Source organism: Neophocaena asiaeorientalis, unplaced genomic scaffold, assembly GCF_003031525.2.
Source record: "Neophocaena asiaeorientalis asiaeorientalis breed wild unplaced genomic scaffold, Neophocaena_asiaeorientalis_V1.1 scaffold43, whole genome shotgun sequence".
Taxonomy (NCBI): Eukaryota; Metazoa; Chordata; class Mammalia; order Artiodactyla; family Phocoenidae; genus Neophocaena; species Neophocaena asiaeorientalis.
The window spans coordinates 14120124-14137714 of NW_020173674.1; the positions used below are offsets into that span (position 1 = coordinate 14120124).

At 47.2% G+C, this 17591-nt stretch overlaps 1 protein-coding gene across 2 annotated transcripts in view; it reads right to left on the reverse strand.

Moving 5' to 3' along the window:
• SLC35C1 (solute carrier family 35 member C1) overlaps window positions 1-654 on the reverse strand; it is a 7333-nt gene extending 6679 nt beyond the window's left edge. Inside the window, exon 1 of one of the 2 annotated variants that reach the window (XM_024749483.1) lies at window positions 574-654. In XM_024749483.1, the coding sequence (XP_024605251.1) occupies window positions 574-605 (32 nt within the window). In that variant the 5' untranslated portion in view covers window positions 606-654. Of the gene's footprint in view, window positions 1-202; window positions 323-573 lie in introns of those variants that run through there. The other variant, XM_024749484.1, reaches the window with a different exon arrangement.
• Between the last annotated feature and the right edge of the window lie 16937 nt (window positions 655-17591).

Genomic DNA, 17591 nt, shown 5'->3' on the forward strand with positions numbered 1-17591 from the left:
GGGCAGGACTGCGTCCCCAGAGCCTTAGGAACACCCCGCGTTCCCCGGCGTCTAGAGAACCCCCGCCCCCAACCTACCCCGCGTCCCTCTACCTAGTCCCGCTCACACTTCCAAAACCTTGTTGCAGTCTCCTTCCCCCTACTTTCACCCCCCCACCGGCGGCCGGATCCGAGCCTCAAGTCAGCACCCCATCCCCAAACACCTTCTCCAGGCCGGGCTCAGCCGCAAGCTCCGACCCCCGGGGCTGGCGTTCCCTGGCCGCGAAGGCGACCCCGCTCTTAACCCCTCCTCTGCAGCGGCCGCCGTCCCGCGCTACTTTGAGCCGCACCTGCAGCGCCGCGCCCAGGGTCGCGCCCGCGGGAGACTACTTCCTGATCCCAGCTCCGGGTGTGAGCGCCGCGCCAGCCTCGCCGGCTTGCTCCCCACGTGGACCCGGGGTGGCGGCGGAGCGACCAGGGCCGCAGCCTGACCTTGGCCCCGGGTTATCCCACCGGTCGTGGGAGCAGGCCCCCTTCTCTTTACAAGGCCACCCCAGACCCGGGTATACCGCCCAGGATCCCCGGCTCCAGTTACCGCGGCTTGCACGTCCCAGTACCCGGCTGCATTCGTGGTCCGCTGCCGCGCAACCGGTCTGTGCTTCCAGAAGTGTGTTCGGGGAACAGCCGGGATTCTTCCTGCCAGCAGTTAGTGGAGTCCCCCTCCCCCTCCCAGGGACGGGGCTGGGAAATGGTCACCAGCCTGGGCCGTCACTCACCAGACAGCCGGGAGGACCGACTTCTTCCTGGTACCCGCTCTGGCACCAACGTTGGGTAGCTCAGTTCTCCGGAGTTATCGTCATTAAAACTAGGGGTCTGGACCATACCAGTGGGCCTCAACCTCCTTGCTCAAAACCCTAGCTGATATGGTTGAAAGTAGAGACGACTATTTGTGTGTAGGATGTCAAATACCATTTAATTAGTACCATTTGATTTATGGGTGAGATGTCTGAGATTTGCTTCGAAATACTCAAAATACTCACCCCCACCCCCCAAAATATCCCCAAAAGTTGATAGATAAAACAAGATAGGCAATTGTTAAAGTTAGGCATGGAAACATGGAGGGTATAGGAGTCTCCTTACTTCTGTGTACATTTGAAAATTTCCATAAGAAAAAGGTAAAGCTTATGGAGTACATTTAAAGTCTCACTTGCTAACTGCATGAACCCTCGCCCCAGTTTAACACAGCCCTTGGTGGGCTATGGGAACTGGAAGGGTTACAGGGAAATGAGCACCAACCAACAGCCCCAGGGCAGGTACAGCCTCCGGAGGGTGAGCTTTGCCCCAGGCCTGTCCTCTTCCAACAGCTCTGGCTCTTGCTCTGTAATACCTGCACTGCCCCTTCCTCTAGAAATGGGACTTCCTGCTTCCTAGTTATGGGCTGGTCTCCAGGTGGAGGATGCCATCTGATCACCTTGTCACCTTTGAATCAAATTACCCTTTGGGGGAAGGAAAGACTTAAAGGGACTGAGCTGGTCCTCTGACCCCTACTTGGAGAGTCTCATTACAGGGTCAAACTTTAAAGGTTGTGGGTTTCAGTTTATTAAGAGCAGCCCCTAGGTGCTCTTCTCTCTTAGGCCTGATATTTCACTGTGACAAACACTTTAATGGCAAACAGGGCAAACTTGTCTCTGAGAGGCCCTGGTTTCCTGGAAGGGCCCTTCTCCTTGGCACGTTAACAGGAATTAATATATCTGAAGAATATGCTGTCACCCGGATCCCCTAGGGCAGAGATATATACTGTATATAGGCCAGATGCACTTCACCAAGAGAGACCCAGGGACAGTCCACACTGGATGTTTGGGGCACAGTCTGGGCTCCCCATGTGCCAGGAGACCAAGGTGCATCCCTGTGTCCAATCCCTCCCCTTATGTTGTACCTGAAATTCCACCATTAGCTTCACTCCCTTGGATTAAGGTTGTAATAGGCCATTACAGTAAATCTCATAGATCCCAATCCTTTTGTCTTTTTATATGAAGGGAAGAGAAAGTGGGGATGTTTTTTAGGGGTCTAAGGCCTCAGGAGTTGTGCACTTTGTACAACCTGCTTAAGGAATGTTAATTGTTTAAACCATTCATAAAGGGTGATGTTTTAGGTCTTGTCAAGAGTAATTACCCAGGGTGTGAACTTGGTATGTGGCAGAACATAAGGTCATTAGTGTGGCAGTTGGGCCCTTTTTGGGTGTGGTCCTATTTTCTTGCCATGGCTGGGAGCCACTGATGACGTCAGAAGAAGACGATGTCTACCCGACAGGGTGAACAGAACTAACCTCCCAGGTGTGCGGGACAGTGGATCGGTAGCAGAAGGGCCTGAGAGCTCCTGGGAACACGCAGGTATTGACTCTCTCACCCCTGAGTTCAGCAAGGACTCCTGAGCCTACTCCATCTAGTGGACATCACTGTTTTCTACCAAAATTCATCCCCCCCGTTTGTCCAAGATAATTGAATGGTTGCCCAGCCAGAGAGCACAGTTCCTAGCCTCCCTTGTGGGTAGGTGAACCCCATGACTCCATGGCTGGGGAACGGAGGTGATGTTTTGTACTTTCCAGGTCTAGGCCTTAAACGTTAGGTGGGCGCTCTTCCGTGTTCTCTCCTCCTCTTCCTATAACCTGCAACCCAAATGTGCCTATAACACAGCTGTTACCATGGAGACGAGGTCAATTTTTAGGGGCTGTGGGAGCAAGATGATGGAAAGAGCCAGGATCTCTGTGTGGAGTAGAGCCACCCGCCAACCTGCCCTGCCTACCTTGAGAACAGTCGTTCTATGAGAGGGGAATCAACTTGCATGCTATATACACCTCTGCAGTTATGAAGTGGTCTCTTTGTTACAGCAGTTAGGCCTTTACCCACAATACCCATCGTAGTCTATATTCCCTTCTCCTAGAACATATAGGTATTCTCTAGGCAAAATTAAGAAGGCATGACGTTGTTAGTCTGATCCCTCTCTCTCTTGCTTTTTCTCTCCCTCAGTTCATTATCTATCTATCTATCCATTCATTCATTCATCCTGTTCCTATCCAGGACCTGGCACTATTCCTGCCACAAAAGCTGCTCAGTACCTCTTTGTGGAATGAATGAAAGTCACACCACAACTAGGAGTACCTGAAAATCAAGGCTGATTTAAGACCTTTATTGGCCCTATACCCTGAAAAGCTTATAAGTCTCCTCATTCGCCCTATATGTGATTCAAAATAAAAATTAATACTAAACTGTAAAATAAATGTAAGGAGAGGAAAAAATGTTCTGTTTTTCTCATGGTGATTGGAATATTCTTTGGAAAATAGTATATTCTTTCCAGGAAAAAAAAAATTATGACTTTCCTTTGCTGGTACTTGTGGCAGACAGTAAGAATTGCCTACCCCAGGAGTTGGCAAACATTTTCTGTAAAGGACCAGAGAATAAATATTTTAGACTCTGTGGGCCATATGGTCGTTGTCACAACTACTCAACTCTGCTGTTGTAGTGTTGTAACAAATGGGCGCTGCTGTGTTTCAATAAAACTTTATAGGGACTTCCCTGGTGGCACAGTGGTTAAGAATCCTCCTGCCAATGCAGGGGACACGGGTTCGAGCCCTGGTCCAGGAAGATCCCACATGCTGTGTAGCAACTAAGCCCGCACGCCACAACTACTGAGCCCATGTGCCATAACGAGTGAAGCCCTTGCCTAGAGCCCGTGCTGGACAACAAGAGAAGCCACCGAGATGAGAAGCCTGCGCACCACAACGAAGAGTAGCCCCCACTCGCCACAACTAGAAAAAGACCACGTGCTGCAATGAAGACACACCCAGCCAAAAATAAATAAATAAATAAATAAACTTTATAAAGATAGGCCATGGGCTGGATTTGGTTTGCTGGTGTAGTTTGCTGACCCCTGGTTCACCCTCTATTAACTTAACCTTCTTTCTTACTAACACTACCCATATATTGTTTGTATGTCAATGTGTCCACCTAAAAATACTTATTCCCCAGACCTCCTTACAGCTAGATGTGGCCATGTGACATACTTTTGGCTAATGAGTTACAAGCTGAGGATTTCTGGGGAGGCCTTTGCTTTCTTGATATAGGTACAGCCTTTGTTGCTTCTTGTTCTTATATGTTCTGTCTGTAATGCAGACTTGAGGTCTGGAAGGGCAGCAGCCATCTTGTAACCATGAGACAAAAGATAGGAGGAAAGCAAAGGATGGCAGAGCAGAAGCAGGGAGAGGGCTTGCCTGAGTCCCTTAGAGCTTGGATGAGCTGCCATCCAGCTCTGGGCTGCCTACTCCTTATTGCAGGAGATGAATAAGACCTTGTCAGTGTACCATTAGAGCACGGTCCACTATACTGTGTAATTAATTGTTGCTGGAATTCACGTCTAAGGTTCCAGGAAGGCCCGGGATTGGGTGGTACTGGGTCTGAGGCAGCAAGGGAGGGGATACAATTATCTGGGATTGAATGCAAGCTGCAGAGCTGGAGGCAGAGTGGAGCATTCCAAAGGCAGGGCTCGGGTGGCAGAGCCCACGTCAGCATGGGCAATTTCCAAAGCATGAGATGCGTGGCCAGGGACTGTTCACAAAGGAGTCCCAACATGGGGGAGGGGGTTCTGCATGAAAGAACGGGAAAACTGCAGAGGATTAGCAAAGAGCTGGCTCTCTTTAACAATAACGTCTACCGAGGACATCCCCTCTATGCCCGGTGCTGGCTTCCGGGAAGCACCTAGCTTAGGATGGTGCGGGCCTTTTTGGTTTTTCTGAGGTCTAGGATAGCCAAAAGCATTACTCCCCAAAGCTCCTGTAACATGCACCTGGATAATCTCCAAGCAGGAGTGATGTTTTCCCCAGCTTAGCAGCTAACCCTTGGGGAGTGAGTGACAGAGCCAGTCCCTCCTGGTGGAGGGTGTTTTACTAACACTTAACACTTATTGGAGGTGGCTCCATGCCGGGGTTTTCCGTATACAACTCGCAGTCCTCGCAACAACGCTGTGAGGGATAGTCTCTTGTTCTAATCTCTAATTTACAGATGAGGAAAGTGAGACCCCAGACATATTGGGTCACTAGCCCAAGGCCACCCAGTGAGGAGGTGAGAGCCAGATTTGAACCCAGACCAGTTTGTCTGCTGAGCTGAAGTTTGTCCTGTTCCATGAGTTCATCTCCTCCCGAGCCCGGTTTCCTGATTGGTCTCCTAGGACACTGGTCCTATGGAGTGACCCTGGCATTGCTGCCCTCTGTCCCGCGGTTTGTTGGAGGGCAGATATGTGCCTCGGGCTGCATTGTCCCAATCCCCAGGGAACTCTCCACACTGTCACTCGAGAGCCCTCTGGCTGATCCACTATCTGATCTTTTTCTCTAACTTTTTCACCTATTAGTTTCATCTCCCACATGAACTGTAAACTCCTGGTGGCAGAGAGGGTGTAGCTAACAGTTATATGGCAGCTAATCGTTATCAGGCACTGCTCTGTGTCATGCCTTGGCCTCAATACCGCATGGTCTAATTCCTCTAAACTCATAATAACTCTTTGAGATGCTATCTTATTATCCCATTTTATGGAAGAGGAAACCAAGGTCCAGAGAGATAAAGTAAGTCGCCTAAGGTCATAGAGGCTTGTAAGTGGCTGAGCTGGGATTTGAACCCCGGTCGACTGACGTACTTAACTATTAACTTTTTTCTGCCTCTCTTTTTGTGTACAGCACTTCGCAGTTTACAAGGCATTTTCAAACACATTTAAAAAAAGTTTTCAGAACACCAGGGCTTAACAGTATGTTAGAGATTGTCTATTCTAAACCCCTCACGTTAAAGAAAAGAAAACAGGTCCAGAGAGGGGCAGTTTATGAAAAGGTGAGACAGGACTGGAACTCCGCTCTCCTAGATGCTGACAGCCCTGCACATGCCAAGCTCCTTCCCTGGACTGGAGCTCCGTGAGCACAGGGGCTATGCCATTGGCATGTTTAGCTCTTCAGCACCTAACACAGAGCCTCACACACAGTAGGTGCTCAGGGAGTGTGTGTTAAATTAATGTGAGTCTAAGGTGATCAACATTGCTAATTATTGGGGAAATGCAAATCAAAACCATGATGATATGTCACCTCACACCTGTCCGAATGACTATCACCAAAAAGAACACAAATAACAAGCATTGGTGAGGATGTGGAGAAAAGGGAACCACTGGACACTTCGGTGGGAATGGAAATTGGTGCAGCCACTGTGGAAAGCAGTACAAAGATTTCTCAAAAAAACTAAAAATAGAACTACTGTATGAGCCAGGAATTCCATTCCTCAGTATACATCTGAAAAAAACAAATACACTAATTTGAAAAGATCCATGAACCCACAATGTTCGTAATAGCTGTATTTACAATAGCCAAGACATGGAAGCAACCTAAGTGTCCATCAAAAGATGAATGGATAAAGAAGAGGATGTATATATATATACAATGGAATACTACTCAGCCATAAAAAAGAATGAAATTTTGCCATTTGCAGCAACATGGATGGATTTGGAGGGCATTATGTTAAGTGAATAAGTCAGACAGAGAAAGACAAATACTGTATGATATCACTTATATATGGACTCTAAAAATACAACAAACTAGTGAATATAACAAAAAAGAAGCAGACTCGCAGATATAGAGAACGAACTAGTGGGGGGAGGGTAAGATAGAGGTGGAAGAGTGGGAGGTACAAACTATTCCATGTAAGATAGGCTACAAGTGCTTCCCTGGTGGTGCAGTGGTTAAGAATCCACCTGCCAATGCAGGGGACACGGGTTCGAGTCCTGGTCCAGGAAGATCCCACATGCTGTGTAGCAGCTAAGCCCACACGTCACAACTACTGAGCCCATGTGCCACAACTACTGAAGCCCGCGCCTAGAGCCCATGCTCCACAAGAGAAGCCACTGCAATGAGAAGCAACAAAGAGTAGCCCCCGCGCTCCGCAACCAGAGAAAAGCCCGTGTGCAGCAAGGAAAACCCAACGCAGCCAAAAATAAAATAAAATAAATAAATTTATATGTATAAAAAAAGATAGGCTACAAGGATGTATTGTACATGGGAAGTATAGCCAATATTTTGTAATAACTGTAAATGGAGTGTAACCTTTAAAAATTGTATAAAAAAATAAATGAACACGAAAAGCAGCTATACTCCAATAAAAATTAATTAAAAAAATAAAATAGGTAGAGAGACAAAAATGAACATGAGTCTGGTGTGTGTGTTATTATTAGACACACCATTTCATCCCAGTTATCCCTCAAGGCATGTAGCATGATGCTTGGCATGTAGTAAGTGTACTCGGTTGAATAGCGTTCAACCCTCAAACTCATCCCCAGAACCTCAGAACGTGAACTTATTTGGAAATAGGGTTTTTGCAGATGTATTTCGTTAAGTTAAAATGAGTTCATACTGGATTAAGTTGGACTCTAAATCCTATGACTGGTGTCCTTATAAGGAGGGAGATTTGGAGACAGAGGTGACACACAGGGAAGAAGGCCATGTGAAGACGGAGGTAGAGGTTGGAGAGGTTGGAGTCATGTAGCTACCAGTCAAGAAACTCCAAGACTGGTGGGTGTTGGAGGTCTCCCTGATGTGCACTCCGGCTGCTTCCCTTTGTTGACGAGGTGTGAAGAGAGTACACACAGGAGGCATCTATTCCTTTTTGGGTAAGAACGTCTTCATCTCCCTTTGGGAGAGCCCGCTCCTTGGCTCTTGCAGTCTCTGGGGGCCATCAATGCACTGCTTGCTTTTCTCCAGCCAAAGCACCAGAAGCTAGGAGAGGAGCATGGAACAGATTGTCCTTCAGAGCTTCCAGGAGGAACCAACCTTTGACACCTTGATGGTGGACTTCTGGCTTCCTGAACTGTGAGAGAATAAATCTGCATTGTTTTGAGCCACTTGAGTTTGTGATAATTCGTTGTGACAGCTCTAGGAAATTAATATGGTAGGTTTGTGAAAAACAAAACCAAAAACTCTTGCTTGACTGATAAATCTCATGATAGCAACAGCTTTTTCTCAGTCTCGGCTGGGGGTGATGGGAGAGAGGGTACCAGCAGCTAATTGAATCCTTAACGCCCTCAGCAGATGGTACTGATCTTCCTGGAGAGACATCAAGGCATAGTGAAAAGCTCCCTAGACTTCTAGTTTTTGGCCTGGTGACTACAATCTTTAGACTTTGGATAATTCTCTCCACCTCTCTGGACCTCAGTTTTCCCATCAGTAAAATGGGAGGAGAGTCTGGCTTGCTGGTCTTTAAGATAAAAGACCCTGATCCTTGTCCCAGATGGTACATGGAGGGGCAGGGGAGGGCTTGTTGAAGCAAAATGGAATGTATTGGATGATGTCACTGAAAAGTCCAGGGGGAGTGGCTGGCTTGAGGTGCAGCTTGACCCAGCAGCTCAAACAATGACATTAAACAGATCCTGTCTGGGCTCTTCTCCAAGTGTTGGCTTTGTTCTCAGGCTCCATGCGATGGCAAAAGTCTTCAAGCATTCCAGACTTTACACCATTTAGGTTTTTTTCTTTAAATAGACTATTTTTTAGAGCAGTTTTAGGTTCCCAGCAAAATTGAGCAGAAAGTACAGAGATTTCCTATAAACCCCCTGCCCCACACATGCACAGCTCCCCCATTATCAACATCCCCCACCAGAGCGGTACCTTTGTTAGAATCCATGAACCTACACGGATGCATCATTATCACCCAAAGTCTGTAGTTTACATTATGGTTCACTCTTGATGCTCTGCGTTCTGTGAGTTTGAACAAATATACAATGACATATCTACTATTACAGTATCATACAGAGTCATGTCACTGCCCTAAAACATTGCTCAAGTTTCTGTCCGCTGGGGAAAAAAAATCAGTTTCTCAAAAGCCTTGATGTTTATTCTAATTGATCCAGCCCAGGTCACATGACCACCCTTGACCAATCATTGTAGCCAGGTGGGTAAATCCAGCCGCCCGGCTTAAGCCCCGCATAGCGAGCTCCACCCTTGGACCCGGACAAGGTGGTCTGAGAGTAGGTAAGCTTTGGCTCTGGAAATAAAATTTAGGAGGTGTTGCCTGATGAAGAGGGATGGATGCTGAAATGGCAAACTACCGAGGTCCGCTGTGAGGGGCCTGTTTTGGATGGGGGAGAGGGTATCTGGAAGGTCGCAGGGACCTCTTCCCTCCTCCTTTGCTCCTGTGGTTCCACCTCGTTCAGTGCTCTCCCGCGTTCGCCCCTAAACCTGGCTAACTTCTTGTTCTCAGGACGCAGCGCAGCCATCGCTTCCTTAGGGAGACTCTCCAATTAGATGAGGTCTCCCTGATGTGCACTCCGGCTGCTTCCCTTTGTTGACGAGGTGTGAAGAGAGTACACACAGGAGGCATCTATTCCTTTTTGGGTAAGAACGTCTTCATCTCCCTTTGGGAGAGCCCGCTCCTTGGCTCTTGCAGTCTCTGGGGGCCATCAATGCACTGCTTGCTTTTCTCCAGCCAAAGTGTTACCGAAAGTGGTGGTCTGGCTGCTTGATGCTCTAAAGCTAGTAAAGAGGCAAGGTTGTTGGAATGAAAAGTTCGCTTTATTTCCGAGGACGGCATCCTGGGGGAAAGGGCAGACTCTAGTCCAAAGGCCGACTCCCCCCACCCTATGACAGAGGGCAAGAGCTTTTATAGACGGAGGGAGGAGGCTCCATGCAGAAACAGCACAGTCAGCTCTGACCGTCATCTAGAAATTGGCCATCAGTGATCTGGTCAGTGTCACCGTGATTGCTTTAGGTACAGTTAGTCTATAGTTCCAGGGTCAGTTTGTTCTCATTTCTTTGAGGCCAGTTCTTGGAATTGTGGCAGCTTATGTCATGGCTACAGTCTGGTCGTCATGTAGTTAACTTCTTCCACCTGGTGGGGGTCTCAGTATTTATAAGACGGCTCACAGGACGTGGCTCAGAATATTATCTACAGCCCTTGAAGAGAAATGAAGGTCCTTGATTTTGCTTAATGACTAAACAATTATTACTTGGTCTCATTTGACTGTTTTCCTTTGTTTCTATATTTTCTCACTTCGCTGATTAAATTTATTCTTTGGCTAAAGTTTTCCATAGACAAAAGTCAGGCTGAGGACATGGGGGGCAAGGACCATAGGGCCCTGCTCTGTTTCAAAAGGGGTGGGTGTGACCCAGGCCAGACTAATGAGCCCATTGCTTACTTATCCCTTCTCTGAGATGGACAGAAATAACAATAAAACCTAAAACTGCTTACAGCTGATTCATGGTGGCAGCAATGCCCAGAAAACCCATTTACCACTTCCTGCCACTGAGACCCTCAGAGCTGCCCTGCTCGCTGTCCTTCCCAGCTTTTTTCTTCAGCTTTTTCCTTGGTTCTGCAAGCAATGCTGAACTCTTCCAATGACCTCCTTTTTGCATAGGGCGGCTGGAGCCTGTATCTATTGCTTACAATCAGAGAACCCTAGATGCTACTGTGGGCATTTTCTTCTGTCCAAGAGGAGGGGTCAGGGCAGGAACCGGCCAGCTCCAGCGAATGAATCTAGCCATCATAACCCCACTTCTCCCGAAGTGCTGGGGTTCCAAGAACAGGGTGGGAGAAAGGAAAGGGCAGGGCAGCAGGAAGTGTAGACCAGGAAGTGTCAATACTGGTGTGTTTGCAGAACACACTATTTAGTGTGATAAATGTGTGGCATGTAATTGGGAAAGCTAAGTACAGAGAAAGTATCAATAGAATTCCTGCACATAACATTCAGTTTCTTTAAAGTTGGGTTTATTGAGGTATACGTTATATACAGAAAAATTTATATTTTAAGTGTACAGTTTGGTGAATTTTGACAAATGTGTACACTTGGGTAACCACCGCAATAATCAAGATAGAGAAGAGTTCTATCACCCCCAAAAGTTCCTTCTGGTCACTCGTGAACTGATTTCTGTCCCTACAGTTTTGGTTTTTCCAGAATGTCATATGAATGGAATTATAGTATATAGCCTTTTGTGTCTGACATCTTTCACTTAGCATATGCTTTTAGGATTCCCCCGTGTTGCATGTACCTTAATTTGTCTATCTAGTCACCAGTTGATGGTTGTTTCCAGTTTTGGGGGCGGTATGAATAAAGCTGCTATAAACTTTTGTGTACAGGTCTTTGTTGGAGGTCTGTCTTCATCTCTCTTGGGGAGATACCTAGGAGTGGGACAGTTTGGTCCTATGGCAAGTATATTTAACTTTTTAAGAGACTGACAATCTGTTTTCTAAAATGGTTGTACCCACCAGAAATGTATGAGAGTTCCAGTTGTTTTGCATTCTTCTCAGTACTTGGTATTGCCAGCTTAAAAATGTTATCCATCCTAATAAATGTGTAGCGATCACTTTTTGTGGTTTTAATCTGCATTCCTCTAGTGGCTAATGATGTTGTCTTTTTATGTACCTGTGCGCTATTCATATTTCCTCTTTGGTGTCTGTTCTCATGTTTTGCCCATTTCTGAATTGGTTTGTTTGCTTTTCATTATTGAGTTGTGAGAGTTCTTTGTACATCTAGATAAAATGCTTTATCAGATATATGCATAAAAATATTTTTTTTCCCAGCCTTTAGCTTGTCTTTTTTTTTTTTTTTTTTTTTTTTTTTTTTGCGGTACGCGGGCCTCTCACTGCTGCGGCCTCTCCCGTTGCGGAGCACAGGCTCCGGACGCACGGGCTCAGCGGCCATGGCTCACGGGCCCAGCCTCTCCGCGGCATGTGGGATCTTCCCGGACCGGGGCACGAACCCGCGTCCCCTGCATCGGCAGGCGGACTCTCAACCACTGCGCCACCAGGGAAGTCCCTAGCTTGTCTTTACATTCTCTTTCTCTCTCTCTTTTTTAAAAATTTAATTTATTTATTTAATTTTTGGCTGTGTTCATTCTCCGTTTCTGTGCGTGGGCTTTCTCTAGTTGCGGAGAGCGGGGGCCCCTCTTCATCGCGGTGGGCGGGCCTCTCAGTGTCGCGGCCTCTCTTGTTGCGGAGCACAAGCTCCAGACGCGCAGGCTCAGTAGTTGTGGCTCACGGGGCTAGTTGCTCCGCAGCATGTGGGATCTTTCCACACCGGGGCTCGAACCCGTGTCCCCTGTATTAGCAGGCAGATTCTCAACCACTGCGCCAGCAGGGAAGCCGGGAAACTAAGCCCCTCGCAATTTCTTATAATAGTTAAATATACATATCCCACATGACCCAGAGGTCTCACTGTTAAGTATTTACCAAAAGAAATGAAAACTTATATTCAGACTAAGACCTATGTAAAAATCTGGAGACAGGGCTTCCCTTGTGGCACAGTGGTTGAGAGTCTGCCTGCCGATGCAGGGGACGCGGGTTCGTGCCCCAGTCCGGGAAGATCCCACATGCCGCGGAGCGGCTGGGCCCGTGAGCCATGGCTGCTGAGCCTGCGCGTCCGGAGCCTGTGCTCCGCAACGGGAGAGGCCACACCAGTGAGAGGCCCACGTACCGCAAAAGAAAAAAAAAAGAATCTGGAGACAATCCAAATTTGTTTACAATAGCAAAAAATTGGAGACAAACCAAATGTTCGTTAAGAGATGAATGGATAAATGCAGTGTGGTATTTTCATACAATGGAATACTACTGAAAATGAAATAACTGCTTGGATTAAGCAAAAAAATGGATGACTCTCAAAAACATTTTACTGAGTGAAAGAAGATAGACACAAAAGAGTATGTACTGTACAAGTTCATTTATATGAAATTCTAGAACAGACAAACATAAACTGATTATAGAGAGCAGATCATTGGTTGACTGGGGGTGGATGGCTTGATTACAAAGAGGCACAAAAGAACTTTCTGGGGTGATGGAAATGTTCAGTCTCTTATCAATGTCAATTTCAATCAATATCTTGATGTATGGTTGTTATCCAGGTATACATACCTGTCAGAACTTAAACTCTACACTTAAAAATCTGTGCATTTTATTGTGTGCAATTATACTTCAATAATGCTGACACAAAAAAAGTTGGTTGAAATGGTATTTCTGGCCCCTGTTTTTCCAAGTACTATTAATTTTTGTGTACCATGGGAGTGTCCTTGAAACGTTAAAAAGTATATTTTAGCTTTTATTGTTATCTCTTTACTCTCCATCCTCACCTCCAGTCTTTTGGGCTTTTAATTTCTAAATAATTCTTCAGCAATTATGCATTTGTTTGACAAAGTTATAACACATTTCAAAGGTTTTCTACCAGGTTCCAATTGAATCAATTGAAAGGAATTTGGCTGGAAATGAATGTTTACAGCCATTAGTTCATGTCTTGATAAGGTTGATACACCCTGGGGTGATTTTGCAATTTTCATATGCGTTTTGAAAGCAATTTTGTCTGCTTTCTAGGTTGTTTCATTTTAAAAATTCATTTCCAGTCATCCATGTCCGCTTACGCATTTAGCTATGTTTTCACAAACTCCACAGAATATTTCTACTCTCTTAGAGAGGAAGACAAAATCGACAGTTCACAGAAACATTGCCAAACAACAGAGTAGGCATAATGGACTGAAAATAGCTCAGGACGTTAAATTAATAAACAAAAATCTAAAGTCTGAGAGAGGACTATAAAAATGCAAATCTATCGTGACACAAATGCATAAAAAATGATTTACTTACAAAGTTCCCAAGTTCTGTCACTAGCTTGTTATGTGACCTTGGGCAAGTTTAACCTCTTTCGGGCTTATTTCCTGGCCTGAAAAGTGGGGGCTGATAGTAGAACCTACCTCATGGATTATCATGAGGATTAAATGAGAAAATTCATATGAAAGTGCAGAGCCCAGCGTCAGGTGTGTAATAGGCATTTAATAAATATTTGCAGTTATTATTACCTCCATGGTGTATAAATATATTGGAAGAAAAAATAAGTGAGTGGACATATTGTTAACCTTTTTGATCATTTCTCCTGGGGTCATACCAAAGGTGTGACTGCCTGGCTGGGGGCTTAGGAGGTGATTTTGTTGCTGGGCTGGTGTAAGGAAAAGGAGGTATAGTTGTAAGGCTGAGGATGCTCAGAGGCTTAGTGTTAAGAGAGCTTTAGATCTTATGTCCCCAAGTTCTGAATTCATCCATTTAGCCACTCAACAAATGTACTGATTCCTCAGTGTCCCACGAATATAGGTCAAGGATCTTGCTCACAGGCTAGTGGGGAGACGACACCAGGGTAGATATAGAGCCTAAATGGCCTCTAAGCTCACGTTACCCCTCCAGTGGAAGAGGAGGCTCAGAGGCTGAAAGTGGCTTGAAAAACACTTGAGCAAAGCCAGACTGCGAGCTGCCACTGGTCCCCAGCCTGAGCAATTCTCCCTGGCACCTGTGATCATAGTAGCCCAGGATAGAAAATGCTTGGGGTGACCCTAATAGGGGAACAGTTGCTTTCCCCTGGGAAGTAGTGACATTTAAGTCTGGCAGTGACAGATGGGGAGCATTTGGACACATCTGGAGGAAGGGCTCTCCAAGTGGCAAGATGCAGAGGCAGGAGAACAAGAGATGTATCTGGGAAACATCTAATATTCTTCCTTTATCATGGGACTCTCCCTCCCATCCCAGAAGGGCTTCCTGGAGGAGGAGGAATTTCAGGGCTGACACCAGGATCTATCTGGGTTCAATGAAACCACACCTTGCGGTTCTTAACTTTTACTGGGGCAGCATGAATTTCTCCTCCCCTGCTACTTCTACTCTCCCCACGCACGGTTATTGGAACTTGGTGCTTCTCAGGACTCAAGTAACAGAAGAGAGTCCTTAGAGATGTAACATGACATGGGAAGGACACGGATACTATAGCAGAATTGAATGTGAAAATTATGCAAGTGGGTGAATTTCCGCTAGAGTAAAATTCTGAATGATTTTTAGACATTTTGCCCTGAAGCCAGGCCACCCTGGGGCCTTTCCTTTACCCTCCTGATCCAAAGTCCCCACTTCCCCGTTCCTCTCCCCCTTCCAATTTGAGTCAGAGCTGGAATAGACTGGCCCTCCAGGAGGGAGGCTGGACACAAGGGGAGGAGGTCTTGGGTAGAGGGAGGCTGGACACAAGGGGAAAAGTAAGAGATTAGAAGGCTGAGGAGCTGAGAAAGGAGGGAAGAGAGAGCTAGGAAGAGTCCAGGGCAGTTCATTTCTTGGTGGCATGGTTGGCCCTGTGTGGACACTTGGAACGCACTGGATAAGCCACAGGCAGGGACCGTGTTACCGTCCTGGCGCCTGCCCCGGAACACCCATCCTTTCCCTGTCCAATCAGCATCCAGGTGCTGGAGATAGAGAGGAAAAGGCTGGGTGCCCCAGGCCCTCAGGAGCCTCCTAGTCTGGTGGGAGACAAGAATGTGAAGAGATGATTAAAACAGCAGGAGAGGGGCGAGAATGGGCGGGGCATGCCCTCCAGCTTTTAACCTATGGCTAGCCGTGCTGGGGCTAGGCCGTCCCATTCTCTCCCGAAAACTCTGCCCCTTCCTTCTCCTCTAGTCCTGTGGGGCCCCTCCTCTGGTGCCTGGAGCAACAGTAGCCTCAGTGCCCCCCAGGGAGAGGCACCCACAGCAGCAGCAGGAGAGGAGAGAGAGGAGGAACCAAGGGGGGAGGGACCACGGGGGAGGGGCAGGGCAGGGGTCCAGAAAATCAAGCCCTGGATGTGGCCATTGCCTTCGGGTCTGGCGACTGTATGACTCCACCATCTTCTGAGGGGTAAGGGGAGTGTGGTTTTGAATCCACAGACACACTCACCAGGCAGATTTGCAGATTCGCTGGCAGTGCAGGGAGGGGTGGGCCCAGTGGGAGGGGCTGGCCTGAATGGACCACCTGGAGGGCCCCAGGTGCCTGTCCCTGCCCCTCGAGTCTTAGAGGTGGTCCAGAGACAGAAGGTGAGTTGACAGACACTTGATCAAAGCCAGGGCTGGGAACCCCTGCCCTCCTCAACTGAGCAATTCCTTCCGCATCCCCACTGGTGAATTTGTGAATTAGTGGGAAGAGTCTTCCTGGCTGGGTCACTAGTAATATTGGACCATAAATTCTCCCAGGGGTGGGATTTCCCAGATTCTAATGCTGACGCTCAGACATCCCAAACTCCCAGTGAATATTTGCCTGTCCTTTACTCTGTGCTAGGTGCTGTCACCTGGGGGACTGCGTTTCATTCTCACAGTGGTCCTGGGAGGTAGGTGGTATATTATTCCCATGCTACAGAGGAAGAAACAGGCCCAGAGAGGGGAAGTGTCTTGGACAGGGGCTTGCTTAAGGTCAGGAGGTGACTCTGGACAGGAGTTCCAGCAGACAGGGTCAGAGCGTGCCCTGCTGCCCCTCCTCTCCTCCTTCCTAGGGTCTGGCCCTCCCTCTCATGGGGCCAGGCTCTGGCCCAGCTGAGGGAGCCTTTCAGAAGCAATTCCAGGCAGGGGAAGGCCAAAGAGACAATTCACAGGAGTGAGGGGCCTACTGAGAGGTGGGTCTTGGCGACGTGAAAAGGCTGATGGTCTTATAAAAGCTTGAAACGGAGAGCCAGTTTTCTTCCCCCCCCCCACTCCCCCAACGTGGATCTAAAACCCCTTCAGGCTACTTTTGGGGGAGGGGGTAGCTGACCACTTGAACCAAAGGCTGATGGGGAGAGGGGGCAGGAGGAAACAGGAGGATTGCTCCCAGGGGAGGTCCTTCTCTGGCTAGTAAGAGAAGCTGACTTGGAGGAGGGGTGAGACCCACCCAGCTGTGCAGGGGGCCTCTGCTGATGCTGCCTCCAAAAAAGCCCTGGCATGGGTATGAGTTGGGTGGCTGGAACTTCTGAAGTCTGTATCTGTGATTGTTGGGTGTGGTTGTGTGGTTGTACATTTCCACCCTTCTGGGGTTAAGGACATAGCGAAGGGAGATGAGGTCACGGTTTATGAGAATACCAACTACGTGGCTTTGTAAAGATGCAATGTAAAATGCTGACAAATGTTTATGCACGAAATTGGCAATAATGCAGAGCCCCTCAGTTAAAAAAAATTGTCAGAATTGCCCAGTCTCCTAGAGTTGGAGGAGCTAAGTGAGTTGTTAACTGGGAATTATAAACCTGCCACGTGGTAATGTCACTTTGGTTGTGAAATAGAAATACCGGCCTTCTATATGCATGCATGGCTGTTTGCGTGCATCCAAATTTCTAATTTCTGCTGGGGATTCTGGAGACATTGTGCCACTTTCTCGACATTCACAGTTATTACAACTTCAAATCTTTCATCTGTATCCTGTAACAGTGTCATCCAAGTGTTCTTTAAATGGTGGTGCTGAAAAACGCACCTGAAAATCAATAACGTTGGAAAGGAAGTGAGATGTGATAAAACGTTATGAAGAAGACCAAACCACCGGCAGGAGATGCTGTGCTGTTAATTTAGCCGAGACCGTGCTGTGAAATATTAGAGGTAATGCCGGGAAAACAAAAAGTGGCGTTAAAGCAAACATATGCCACAATGGGGTAGATTTATGCAACACATCCTTTCCACTTTGCATCCATTTCTATGGCAAAATTAGTCTAGAATTATGCACATTTTGAATTATGCAAGGTCTTCAGGAACACATGCTTTGCATAAAATGCGACTGCCCTGTGCTTAACGGTGAGTGGGTGGGGGAATGGGTCAGTTATTCTAGG